General features: G+C 44.1%; 1 protein-coding gene across 7 annotated transcripts in view; it reads right to left on the reverse strand.

Moving 5' to 3' along the window:
• Positions 1-14222, reverse strand: part of SORCS1 (sortilin related VPS10 domain containing receptor 1) — a 546182-nt gene that overhangs the window by 38595 nt on the left and 493365 nt on the right. For 2 of the 7 annotated variants that reach the window (XM_053909904.1, XM_053909903.1), the window contains exon 25: positions 7095-7200. In XM_053909904.1, coding sequence (XP_053765879.1) covers positions 7095-7200 — 106 coding nt within the window. Of the gene's footprint in view, positions 1-1695; positions 5262-6811; positions 6973-7094; positions 7201-14222 lie in introns of those variants that run through there. The other 5 variants (XM_053909906.1, XM_053909900.1, XM_053909901.1 and 2 more) reach the window with 5 other exon arrangements.

Here is a 14222-nt window from a genome sequence, read left to right on the forward strand (position 1 = left end):
TAGAGGCTGAAGGAATGAAATGAAAGAAAAAAATGAAGATCCTCTCCTACAGGACTGTAGAATTCGGTGAGAAAGGTGTAAAAAGTGGTGCACAGAAACATATTGCTAAGTTTTAAATACGTGCTGTTCAAAGGGAAGTATGTGAAAGAGGATCACAGGGCAAGGAGCGCCTACTATTTAACTAATTGCCTTTCAACTGTGGGACAGTTTGGAGTTGAGGTGGTCTGAACTTAAAAGAGGTGCTGTGCCAGTCACTTGCCTGTGTTTTCTCAAGTTCATTCCCCTTCCCCCCTATTCTGCTTTGTACTTCAGGAAACTACATTTCCCAGGGTCCACTGCCCACTGGCTTATGGATGGGTTTGGCCAATGGGAAGCTTCGGCTGAAGATGGGCAGGCCAGCGCAAGGGGAATAAGTGTCCTCTCTCCATCTTCTTTGCTTGCGCTATGGCTGTGGCTCCTCTGTGTCTCCAGAAAGTGCCAGCCCTGTCCTCCATGATTTCAGTGTCAAGCTGGTGGTCCTGGTCCTGGGCTGTAGGAATCCCTGTGTCCTGCCAGCCTAGGCAAGGTAGAGGCTTCCTATTGATGCTAATCTTGGCCTTGCCTTGCTTTCCCCTATTTGGCATCTTAGCTCCTCAGTTACTCATGCAAACGAATTTCCTGTCCTCAGTTTGAAATCTCCGGGGGTGATTTTTGTATGACTGCCTGTACCCTCGGGGAAACAGGAGATAAACTCCTGATCGGGGAAGTACAGCACAGGCTCTGGCCTGGAAAAGAATGTAGGGGCGGGTGGAAGATTAGCCTGTGGGAAAAGAAAGGTTAAAGGCCACCTAAAAACAACAGGGATTCTCAGGCATGTTGAGGACAATGCTGTTGAGGCAACACCATTCTGAGCCTGGTGGGTCTTTGGAAGGTTAAGAAAGGTTCTGTCTATACAAAATATAAGGGCAAAATGTTGCCTAAGAAGAGATGCCACCCAAGTAAGTAAGCCACAAGGCTGGAGGATTTGGGATCCAGTCCACCTCGTTGTTTTCCATCAGGTTTAAATCAGCTGTCGAGGCCTCTCAGGAATGACTCACCCACTGACAATACCAAAACTGGGAGTTATCTTCTTCCTTCAGATTGCATGCATGGGGACGCTGAAGCTTTCGTATGTGAAAGTCTTTGATCAAGGTCACACAGCTGGCATAGCCAGAAGGAGAGCTCCGCTCTCCTAATTTCAGGGTGGGAGCCTCTTTTATGCTGTCATCTGGGTCTTTACCACTCCCCGGGTTTTTCAGGTCATTGTATCACATGGAGGTTCGCTCCTTCAGTAACTACAAGATTTTAAACAATTTGAGTGGGTTTGTCCCATATTAATAAGCTCTAATTTTGAACTGAATATAATGAGCATGTTACACATTCCAAAGTAACCAGTTTGGAGTGATTTTTAAGTAGAATCATGTACTTTAATAAAGCAACAACATTATATAGTCAACTAGAATACAGGTAGAATTTAGGTATTTGTACTCTCCTTCGTTAGCAAAAACGAAAACCAAGCAAGCAAGCAAACAAACAGAAAAACCCTTGGAGACTGTGGTTTTTAGTCTATTGTCACATAGTTAGCCTTAATAAAAATCCTATAGCTGCATCACTTGTGTATCAAGACTGAATGTCACAGTTGGGTTCGAGATAAAATACACTCCTTGAGGCCAAGACTTTAGAGACATTATCTGTTTAATAAATATGATTGTAAAAGCAATAAACAAGAGCAATTATACATTACACTACATAGTATTTAACAAAAAAATACATCAAAAAAGTCATTTGAAAATTAGAAGTAGTTCCGATACTATAAGAAAACTTTTTTTTTTTTTTTAAATTGGCTTCCTATAAAAATAAGTTGGCAAATGAGGGATTTCAATGCTCAGTTGGAATCCTGGAAAACACAGAACAGCTGCCAAACACCCCATTGCTCTCAAAGTTGCTGTTTGGAACTTCTGAAAAAAAAAGCAAGGCAAACCTCTGCATTTTGGACAGTGAATCCAATTAGGAATAAGGCGAAGGAGAAAATGTTGGCTGGGTATTTCAGGGTAGAGCATGCACAGTTTGCCCTCTGGGAGTTTTGGAAAACATCACAATATCAGATTTTTAGCTTGCCCTGAATTTTCCCTTCCACGCCCATCCCTCACCACTCACTCCTCTGGCCCACCAAACTCCTCACTGTGTTTGCACCTGCTGTTAGTGAGTAGGTAGGCACTTGGGTCCCTCCCATTTGTAGGCTCTCATTACTACGTTCTCTTTGGGATTGAGCTGGAATGGCAGGGTGCAGAGGTTCCCAAACTTCTGTGTGCATCACAATAACCTGAAGGGCTGGTAAAAACAGACTGCTGGGCCCCTAGCCCCCTGATTCAGTAGGACTTCAGTAGGGGGACCCCAAATTTCTAATAAGTCTGAGGTGATGCTGATTCTGCTGGTCCAGGTACCACACTTTGAGAACCATAGAGCTAGATTGTAAGAATAATGAGGTCCCCTCTGAGCAGTACCTAGCCTCACTAATCTCCTACAGGTGGGAGGGAGCTTGGAGGAGAGGCACATGAGGACCCTGGAGATGCTCACTAGAGAGCTGGCCATCTGTGATCACTTTCCAAAATGCCAGGCATCTCATGTCTACCTCGATTTTTACTTAGGACTTGCAAGCCCATCCTTCCCTACGTTTTCTCATGTAGTCTTTTCATGTATCCCTTCAACGAGTGGTTTTCTTAATACCTACTCTAGGCAAGGCACTGTGCTAGATTCAGAGGGTTTTTCCATTTCTCATAATTTTCCAATTAAAATTACTTGAACTGCAACTCCAAGGACCCCCTGTGCTGTTTTGAGGGAGCCTCTTTTGGTTTCCCAACATTTTGTCTTCCAGATTAAACTTGGGCGGCTCCAACTGAAGCGGATCGATGAGGATGTGTCCTATGGGATAGGAAGCCTGGCAGGTTGGGGATCAATTGAGTTCTACAAACAGATGGTTGCCGCAGGCATAATCCATTTCCCAGATCCACACTGGGCATCCTCAATCACAAAAACTTCTGCTTGGTTAACTTCTGACTGCAGCTTTGTCACTCTTCTCCTGCCCAGCTACATAAGGGCAGGGCTCCTCAAGACCTTTGGGACACCCCCATTATCACTGGGACCCTGTTATAAACTGTTACTGGCCTGGGAACATGGCCAAGAAGGAGGCTGCTCCCTCTGAGTGGTTTTTCAAAACTGCTTTCTACTATATTTTAGAGTGGGCTTTACCCAACTCATAATCCTCCAAGGGCTTCTGCTGGACATGCTTCTGTGTCATTCTTTCTCTGGTGATTCTTTCATTATTGCCCTGGGCAAACAGGGATTTTTCATGCCTTGAGTCATTCTGCTTTAGTTAGACATCTACCTCCTCCCCTTGAAGCTTATTAATTTTTCCTTTGCCAATATTACGATACTCAGGGATCAGAGATCACACATGTGAAATGTCTGGGTTCCTTCATAACCAAAATTGCATCCTTATGTAAGACAAGACCTCCATATGTTCTCAGACTTTTTGACACTCTTCAATATTAAATCCATTAACCTGCTTCTTCTTCTCGTTAAAATCAGTTTTATTTTACAAATAGCTTTACTCTACGGTGAGAGAACAAATACTGGGTAATAGCAACCATTACAGAAGGAAACTGCCCTGCCACACAGTAACATGTCAAAACATTTCTCGCGAGAATATTCTGGAATCTGCACACGAGAGATTTTTGTTAAGGTGTGAGAATACCACTACGCATCTGTCTGCTTTCTTTTCCAGTGTACATGGCCAGGTCTGAATTGTTTTGCATGTACCAACTCTTTCACACACATTGCATGTTTCCAGGTGAGAAAAGGCAAGGCTATTTGCAAGAGGCAGGTTCTCCAGGAGGAGACAAAGGGTACATGGAGCTGAACCCTGCAGGGCAGGACAGCCTGGTCAGTGTGTAGGGAAGCTGGCATGCTGACGGATCAGAAATTTGAATGTGACAAGGGCAAGGTTGGCAGGCGCCAGGCCAGTATTTAGGAAATACCGAGGTTCGTGTCCAGAATCTTGCAACATGTTTGGGAAGAAAAAAGTAGGGGGACTTGAAAGACCACTTGGAAACTGGAAGGAAGAGGTACAAAGACATCAAGAGGTCATGATCACACATGGACAGCAAACACATGGGGAGGCCAGACGACGGGTAACTGGGATTCTCTTTTCTATGTTGGTTGGGGCGAGAGTAGGGAAGCTGCAAGGGAAAGCCTGGGTGAGGGAAAGGTCCACTTCTCACATGCCTGCCCCCTGCCTGCCTGCATCACTCTGCCTGAGTATATGGAACTTCAACTCGCTTCTTCATCCCTGTGGCCATACAGAATGCAAATAAGCAGCCCTGTGGTCACCGCTGGCCAACAGGGCTACCAGAGATAACTGAGAACAGAAAAATGGCAGTAAGGAAAGTGGAACAGAGAAACAGCTCAGGGTTTCACACTCCTGTGCATGTCTTTGTGTCTTATGAAAGGGGCTGGGGTGGCTAATCCACCCATCAGCCCGTAGAGCTAAAATAGCTGTTAAATCTAGAGCCAAGAATATTTCCAAAAACACATGCAGATTTCCTTGGCCTCTATATGTTATGAATGTTCTACAAACACGACCGATCAGAAAAAAGAGAGAGAGGGAGAAAGGGGGAGGGGAGTGTTTTTTCCATTAAAATAGAGCACCTGTACACTGCCCCTCCAAGCATGTTCTCAAGGTATTGTCCACATGCACAGGCTTAAAGCTAAAAACCCTTGTTGTCTGTGTCTGAAGAATTAAAAAGTCCCGATGCAGTGAGTGTTTGTTTGTTTGTTTGTTTGGATTTTGATTGTTTTTATTTTATTTTTTTGTTTGTTTGTTTTTGTTTTTACTGGCGTCCTCCATTCAAACATTTACATAGGTAGGGATTTCTTTTGTGCTTTGATTCTCAGCAACTATGGAAATACTTCCTGGCAAAATAGGAAACAGAACAACAAAGGAAAGAAAAAAAAAACATAAAGTTAGTGGTCATGAAGGATGGTGCACTTGACAAGAGCGAAATTCTTTCCTGATCGGCAGGTCGCCTGTAGCCTTTGGGGGTTTTCCTTAAATTGCAAATTGCGCCCCAGCAGATCCCCGCTTTGGCGTTGAAGGCGGAGTGGCGTGTCTTGCTCTTTGCAATCGGAGAGATGAGTCACCAGGTTGAGTAGAAGGGGAGGGAGGGGAGGGTAAAGCTACTCTCCTAAGAGAAAACGTGTAACACTTACTCACTTAATGACACTGGAAATGGGAAGGTGTCAGAGACTGTGCTGTGTGCTGCCGGACGCTCCTGGCGAAGGAGGGATCGCCACTTTAATAAAGTCAACGGCGCTGTGCTTCATACCCCGTGGAAATGGGATTGAAAACCAAATGACCCACAAAAATGCGCTTACAAGCTTTAGAAGTAAATAGACAGGGTGAATGCTTCTCTGGACTTAAAGACAGAAAAGCCTTTTTCTCCTGAACCTAAAGCAATTACACACTTATCACCCTGTCTCCCCAAATAAAAGAAAGCACGCTCTGAAAACTGGACCCCAGTTGTGGCCACAGTTGTCATTATTACTTCTGATACAAGCCAGTCACTGCACTGAAATTTTCCCCAATACAGCCAAGAACTTTTCCCCCATCCATTTAAAGAGAGGGCTATGTTTCCACTTAGGTGTTCATTTCATTTTCTAAGTAGCAGATACAAAATCCTAGGCAATGAATGGCCTTCTAGAAGGCTTGGTATTCTGACATTAGAGGGAGGCATGAATGGTTAAATCATAATTTATCCACCCTGGGCAACAATACAGGATCTAGATGGCAATATTACAACGTCAACTCTGGATTCCTGATGCCAACTCCTGATTCCTGGCAAGCCATGGATCCCAATGGTGGTTCCATGGGTCTGTCGACCTCCCTTGGCAAGTTTCCTCTGCCACAAATAGTAGGGTTCTAGACCTAGCTGTTGGGATTCCCATGTTTAATTCACAGGCAGAGAGACAGAGCTCTACTGATATAGAGTAAGGTCCATTTTAAGACTTCTGATAGGGGACAGGTAAAAATGAGGAAAAAATCTGCTGATCTGCTCTGTAGCAGTCTAGCCCTCCAGTGGTCTCTTTCAGGAAACATCACTCCTGGAATGTTCTACAAATTTTATGCCTCTTGTCCTCAGAATTCCCAGGTTCCGTGTTTCCTGGAGGACAGTTTTTAGATGACTGCCAAATTAAAAAGAAAAAAAAAAACAACAAAGAAACAAAAACCCAGGGTCATCAGCCCAGTCCTCCTCTATCATGTCACTTCTCTACAAGTATTCTGGAGTAATATTTCCTCCTTAGAGTTGTCTCTAGGTGAGGCTGTCCTGCCTTACCCTGTCACTCCATAGCCTGCTCCTCATAAGCTGCCTGGCCCTCCAGATGACCAGATCCAGCCTCTGAGGCCCATCCTTCTTGTACATTGTTAGAATAAATGCTTTGCTCTTTGCCCATGAACATTTTTGGAGCCCCATATTTTAGAGGAAAAGTTTTTGCAAAAAGAAGAATAAAGTCACAAGAGAGGGAGAAAAAAAAAAAACTACATAGGAGCAAGAAGCCTTTTTTTTTTTTTTTTTCTTATTCCAATGGGAGGAAGCAGGGAAAAAGATATCTTAGCTGTTTCTCTCAGGAATGTTAGAGCAGAAGAAAGTGGTTACGTCAAGCCAGAAAGGGGTTAGGCAGAGTCAGCCATTAACTACCCAGGCTGAACAGCTGAGGGCTACTGGGAGTCATTTACCTATGAGCTGGGAATCCACCTTCTCATCTATCAGTTGGCCAGGCCTCCTGAGTTCAGTCTGAGGGATATGGGGCCTGCTTTCAGTGGGACTGACTCGACTGACCATCTCTCGTTCTTTCTCATTTTGCATCTGGGCATAAACATTAATCCCCGGGATCTTCCTAAAACATTAACAGACAGCATCATGGCTATGCATGGGAGACGTACATCGCGGCATTTCATGCTTCTGAACCTGTCAGGGAGAAGGACAGGGGAGGGGAGACATGGACGGAAGGACACGTACCTTTTAAACTTGTAGATGACGAACACGGCCAGCCCCACAAACACCACTGAGAGCAGCATCAGCATGGCAGACCCACTGTGAGTTGGAGTGAGGTCCACCAGCGGGGCTAGGGGAGAATACAAGGCATGGTCACCGGCAGAGATGGGGGCACGCCTGGCTCTGTAAGAGGCTCACAACTCTCCCCACAGAGGCATGGTGAGTGCCAGGAAACCAGGTGGAGTCTGCACACAGATGAATGTCACACAGCTGACATGTGAGGGGGGCATCGGAGCCTGTCCTAGCCCCTAGGATGCTCCAGCTGGCCTATTTAAGAAGTGCAGTGGATGACTGGAAACACAGACCCTGGAGCCAGACTTCGGGGATTCCAGGCTGCTCTCCCACGTGCTGGCTATGGGATTCTAGGCACGTTATTTCACTCAACAGGCTTATGTGGTGAGATGAGAACAGCAATACATATCTCACCAGGTTTTTGTAGGGACCAGTTGAATTAATGTACGTAAAGCACTGATAACAGTACTAGACACGTATTAAGTCTTCTGTAAGTTCCACAGTTTATTACTACTGCTGCTATTATTTTTAATCAACACCTATAAGACTATAATTACTACACTTTCCTATACTCTCGAATGCAAGCTTTCCTCGCACTAAGCAATGCACATCCCCAGAAAAACCAACAGGGATATTTTTATGAATTATCCCCACCCCCCTCTGTCTCTGCAACCATCATGTGAAACAAAGAACTAGAGAGTAATGGAGCATCCTTATCTCTTCTGCACACAGGAAACGGATGGCTAAGTGAGTATTTCACAAAATCAGCCACTGTGATGCAGGCAGGGGGGTGTATGATTCAGGGTCGTCTGTAGAACTTCCCAAAGCCCTGACAGCTCATACCAGGAAAGACCAGCCTCTCAGATGCAGTGAGTTCTCCTCTTGGACCAAACAGATGCATCTGCATCCATAAAAGTCCTCCAGCCCTGAGTTTGCTCTCAGAGCGTAGCGTCTCTCTCTCCACCTCCAAGTCCTCTGCAATCTTAGGGTCAAATCTGTTCGTGCTTTAAGGGCTTTGTTTGCAATTAATTTTCAGTCTCTCAAAAACTGACATTTGAAAATATAGCGTAGCTCAAGCATAAAAGCCAAACCACATGCACACCTTAGAAGCCTGGATGCTGACCTTTATCTTCCATCATTTAAGTCAAGTCTGGTAGTCAGAAATGTGGGTGACCTTCAAGCACCATTTCCCATGGCTTTTCTCTGTTGAGAGCCAAGAAGGCAACCTTCTCATCACCCGGGTACAAAGGTTCAGGAACTGGGGACTGTATACTGACATTCTCCAACAAGACGCGAGGAAGCCTCTGCTCTGTCTGGTTATTGTACGATTGAGGTCCAGCCACTCAGCGCTACTGAAAAGCCATGTTCCGGACGCCAAATCGTTTTGGTGGGAAATACAGGCCAAGCCCTCTTTCTCCGAAAACAGGTTTAGTTGTTGTAGTAGAATCAGCTTTGAGGAAGCAGGCAAATTAAGCAACCCCTGTGATTCTCTCTCCTGTGTAAGTCGAGCAGCACTTGTGCTTGTGGTGCCCGTGGGTGAGTCTGTGTGTGAGGAGGCTGTGGTGAGACAGCCAAGGCCAAGGTGCTTCCGGGTCAACATGAGAACATGAAAGTGTCTTTCATTCGCTGAGGCAAACACAGTGCCATCAGCAAAGGAGTCCAGAAACACTTGAGAACACACACCAGAATTGGCAGGCTGTCCCTGGAGAAGAGGCCACTTTTGTTTTTCATGGACATTATCACCACTGACTCGCACAAATGGAAGGGGGGGGGCAGTGTGACCTCTGCTGAACAGAAAAGAACAGTAAGGCTCTCACTGGTTCATGTCGTTCCAAAGGACACAGAACCAGGAAGTGGAAGTACTAAGCCTTAAACCTGAGCCCTATCCCAAACACACACCTGGGGCAAATTTCAGCGGAAGATACCAGAAATTTAAAAACATACATCTTCTGTCTATATACCAAGAATTGTATCTTCCATATATCTATGGAAGAACTACAGTGTGAGAAGCAAATTAAGTGGCTCCAGCTAAAATATTATCAAGCCTTAACAGGACCAATTAGAATCACAGAGCATGCACTCTTATACTTGGGTGACATATATATGTTCATACATATGGTATGTGTGTGCATGCGTGCATGGTACATGTGCATAGAGAAACGCGCCCAGCACCTGGCTTCAACACACATCAATCCACAGTCAACATTATTTTATTTTTCCCCATCTAGTCCCGACAACCTCAACTGTTGGGTTATTCTGAAGCAAATCTTAGCTATCATATAATTCCATCTGTAACTCTCAAAGAGAAGGTCTTGCTCTGTCTTGACATTATCACAATCGTGTCATCACACACAAGGAAATAAAAGTGGGAAGATACTTTATAGGTAATCCTCTAATGCAAACCCTTAGCTTGACAGGGAACACATGCAGGTTCAGGCAGGGGCCTCTGTTTAAGACGGTTTAGAGGCAGGTTAGCTGTATGAGGAAACTTCTCCTTCCTAGCTGCATGCTTTTTCACAAGCAGCAGAGATCAGTGCTATGCAGTTACCAGGAAGGATACTGGTAACTGCTTGAAAAGGCTGGCATTTGGAATAAATGGAAAAGTAAAGAGAGGAAATTGCTTCGGCCAGGCTCTCGCTAGCAGAGAAAGTGTGTGTGCGCACACACACATGCATACACACACACACACACACATGCACACACGCACACACATGCGCGCGCGCGCGTGCACTCCCTTCCCTTCCTCATCCTCTATCTCCACATCACAGGCTTAAATCATTCAATTCTAAATCATTCCTCATTAAATCATCATTCGTAAATAAGCAGCAATAGCACTGGTAAGTAATTAGCAAAGTATTTTGGGAAAATGAACTTCTGTAATCTGAGTTCTAAAGTGCATGCTGTCTGCTGCCCCCATCTCTGCATCACTTAGCAGCATGTGGGTGGTGGGGGGGGCAGCAGCAGGCAGAGCAGGGACAGACTGGACGCCACTGCCCTCTGTGTTCCGTGGCGCTGCTTGCTGACCTGGCCCGGGATATAAACGGGCCTATTACTGCCGCACAACAGCAGCTGCATTATCTTAGTTTGCCTAATACTTAGGTGCGTGTGTGTGTGTTCTGCTGAGGAATGAAAACTTGTGATAAATGGGTTTTAGTTTGTTGTGTGGAATTAGCATAAATTAATCCCTCTCCAGTTGCAGCCTAAACAAGGTAGAAAAGGGAAAGAACGTGCTGAGCAGTTTATTTGCCATTATCCACACACAGAGTAAAAGCAGGGACATGTCCGTTCTGTAAGTGAGTCCACATTTTCTAAGCCTGGGTGCTGGCTCACATTGTTTCTGAAATCCTGCGAAGACTCAGAAGTGCACTGAATTATGTTCTATTCATGAGGACCTAGGCTGATTATAGTAATGGCATTGCTTATGAGGATAACAAGTCTTCCTGTGAAAAGTGAACGATGTATATAGGGTGTGCTAAATAAATGGTCATGGCCTATGTGCATGAAAGCAATTTCAAAACTCCATGTCTGGGGTGAAGAAATTGATTATAGTCCCTTTTTGGTACCACGTTCTGAGTCTGCCACTTCTGGGCTTAAGTGACTTACCCTGAACCTCAATGCCATCATCTACATAATGGAGCTAAAACTAAGTGCTTGTTTTAGAAAGTTGTGAGGATAAACCAAGATGGAATTTTTATAGCACTTGGCATAATACCCAGCACATAGTACGCGCTCAATGTTCGTAACACTGTCCTGTCTTTGCTGTTGTATCCCGAAAGGGTCTTCTATAGAAAACAAGCCTCGATGGATGATGGAATTAACCATGCTAGATAATTCTGAAAATTCCCCATCTTAGAAATTTGCAATGCTCATCAGTAATTAAACTTTCACAGCAGTCCTGCAGGAAGGAAACTCATTGAACTCTACCATAGTGTTTCCCAAAATCATATGGCTAAAGACCCTTTGCAGACCTAGGTCGCATGCAACATACTTGAGGAAGAGCTTCATACTGGGTACCACCTCCCCCTTTGCTACAGGCTTGCCCCTTTGTTTGGTCTATTTCCATGTTGTAAATATGGTGGCATCAGCCGGTGAAGCAGTGCTAGAAATCCTTAGTGCTGTCTGTACTCTCGTCCTAGCAAAGGGACTCTCTTGGAGAACTCCTACCTGCACTCTGACCCTGAAACCCTGAACTACATTTCAAATTCATTTGTACATTTCTAATGCAGGACTTAGTGCTGTCAAGAAACTCACAAAAGCAAGTTTGCCAAGCTTTGATTTTCTTTTTGACTCTCCTGCCACCAAAGCAGACCTGAGCTGGGCTTTAGTAACACGCCCGGATATCATGAAATCCACGTGATCTGAAATCTCTTTTCCAGAAATTAAGGTGATATGGAAATGGTACAAAGATAATCTAGAATGCAGAAAGAGCAACAGGTTTTCATTTACAAAAACACTTTTTGTTTCTGTCAGTTCAAATCCAAACCCAATCATGAGAGCCATAAGGACTGCCATACTGTAATGAGATAAAGCCACAATCCTGGAGGCCTAATGGCCAGATTGTGTGAGAATTCCAGGGAAGGCACTAATGCCTTCACAATGTGAAGCATTGCTACTATTTTTAAATTGAAGATAGTCTTCAGGAACGTCCAGCCATAGAGTTTAGGTCACTTGGACACGTAAGGACAACTATGGGTGATTCGAAGACAAAACTTATCACTGTAGTTGACAGACAAGAAGAGAAAGGTGTATTTTCGTTTTCTAGGGTTGAAAGTTCCAGGGTTGAAAATCTTGCTTACTTTGTAAAGTGTTTCTCAAAGTATAAATTTATAGACTACCCGAATCAGAATCACCTGGAGAATGTGTGAAAATGCAGTGCCCTAGGCTTCACCTGAGAAAAGGAAAATCTGTATGTCTTTGAGAATCGATCTCAGAAAACTATATGCAACATGCTACACAGGTCACTGTTGTGCACAACAGTTTGAGAATACTGCATGCAAGGTCCCACCTACTATCACTCATAAAACATCCAGTCCTTATCTTTAGAGTGTGCCTGACCTTTACATTCTCTGGGTCACTAAAATAAGACAAAATAAAAGACATACCCCTTGATTGCTAAACGTAGCTTAACCTCATTGTAACTTTGGGAGAGCTTGTTAAACTACCTAAAAGCATTTCCAATCTCCCCTAAGAGAATGGGCAGCCTTGTGGAGATTGACTGCATTGCTGGATAAATTCTCTACCCATCTTTGTATCCAAGCCCTCTGCAATTTGAGTTTGAAGCTTTTCATAACAAGAGGTGAAATCTGTTTCCTCACCCCTTGAATGGGGGCTAGTACTACAACATGATATGGCCATGGAATGAAATGGGAGTGAAAGTGTGCCAATGTGAGCTTCAAGGCCCCTGCACTTTTCCTCTATCTCTTGGAATCCTGTCATTGTCATGTATAAACACACCTAGAGTAGCCTGATGAAGCATGACAGATCACATTGATGAGAACTAAGTTCTAGAGCAGCCTACAGCCAGCAGACCTGGCACACGGGGCAGCCCAGCTCACTAGATTCAATAATAGAAGCCACTGAATTTCTGGGTGATTTGTTACACAGCAATAGCTTACTAATACCTTCTCTCTTCAAAATTCCTCTCTACTGGTTAAACACCCAATTCGTAATTCTTTTTTTTTTTTTTAATTTTAATGTTTATTTATGTTTGAGAGACAGAAAGAGACAGAGTGTGAGCGGGTGAGGGGCAGAGAGAGAGGGAGACACAGAATCTGAAGCAGGCTCCAGGCTCCAAGCTGTCAGCACAGAGCCCGACGCAGGGCTCGAACTCACAAACTGTGAGATCATGACCTGAGCGAAGTCAGACGCTTAACCGACTGAGCCACCCAGGCGCCCCACCAATTAGCAATTCTTATGTTTGGGCTCTACATTACCCAATTCTTGACACGGAACTCTGGTCTTCTCTGTATTTTATGTGTGTTCTCCTGCCTTCCATTTCATGCCAATCTCTCTATGTGCCTTTCTATGTGCCAAGACTACGTGCCTTGCCTTCCCTTTGGGGAACTGTGTCTCCTGCATCCTAACTATTATTTCTATTTCCAACCTGATGCATATCTGTACCCTGTATCTGAACTGTTCATATGATCCCTCCCCCTGACAATTTTCCACCTAAGAGTTTCTAGAAACATCCTCAGGCCAGGCCAACTCAGGCCAGTTACCATGTAGACATTTAAGGCTTCTTTCTTTCTTTCTTTCTTTCTTTCTTTCTTTCTTTCTTTCTTTCTTTCTTTCTTTCTTTCTTTTTTCTTTCTTTCTTTTCTTCTTCTTCTTCTTCTTCTTCTTCTTCTTCTTCTTCTTCTTCTTCTTCTTCTTCTTTTTTTTTATGGGGCCAGAAACATCTCAGGAAAATATGGTGAAGAAAGAATCTATTAGAAGCTAAAGAGCAACCTCAATGCTGGCCTCTGATATATTTATGAAAATAACACATTCATGCGATCACATTGGGGAAAGGAGTATGTTTAGATATGCTGGCACCCGTTATTACCTGCCATAAAGCCATAGTGGCTTAATAGTTGTCGAAAGCCACTGAATCCACACGACTGTGAAAAAGCCTAAATATTTGCAGAGGACAAAAAGCGTTTATTTGGGGGAAAAATAGAAGAAGGGAAAAATATTACTAGGATGACTTTACTCACAAAGATTTGTGAATGATAACTGTGTAGATAACAAGGCAACCGGAGACTAAAGGGATGGATGAATTTATTGGCTGTGGAAGAATTTCACTAGTACCAATTTCACCCCTAAATGGAAAATGTTATTGCAACAATTTATTTCACTTTACAGTTCAGAGCCCCACAACTCCACAATATGGCATCTGCATCCATAATGATGTGACTTAGATGATATTGTACTTTCTAAAGCTTCTCAACTGATGCTAATTCCACCTTCAAGTGGAAAGTCTCTTTCTCAATGTGAAACTGTTGCGCACAATTCACGATGTATCCTGACCTAGGCTGAAATTCTGGTTCCTTACCCCCTCCCACATTTACTCATAACATATCCAAGGGTAGCAACTGAAGC

Source organism: Panthera pardus, unplaced genomic scaffold (genome assembly GCF_024362965.1).
Source record: "Panthera pardus isolate Hobbes unplaced genomic scaffold, ASM2436296v1 HiC_scaffold_22, whole genome shotgun sequence".
In the NCBI taxonomy this organism is placed as follows: domain Eukaryota; kingdom Metazoa; phylum Chordata; class Mammalia; order Carnivora; family Felidae; genus Panthera; species Panthera pardus.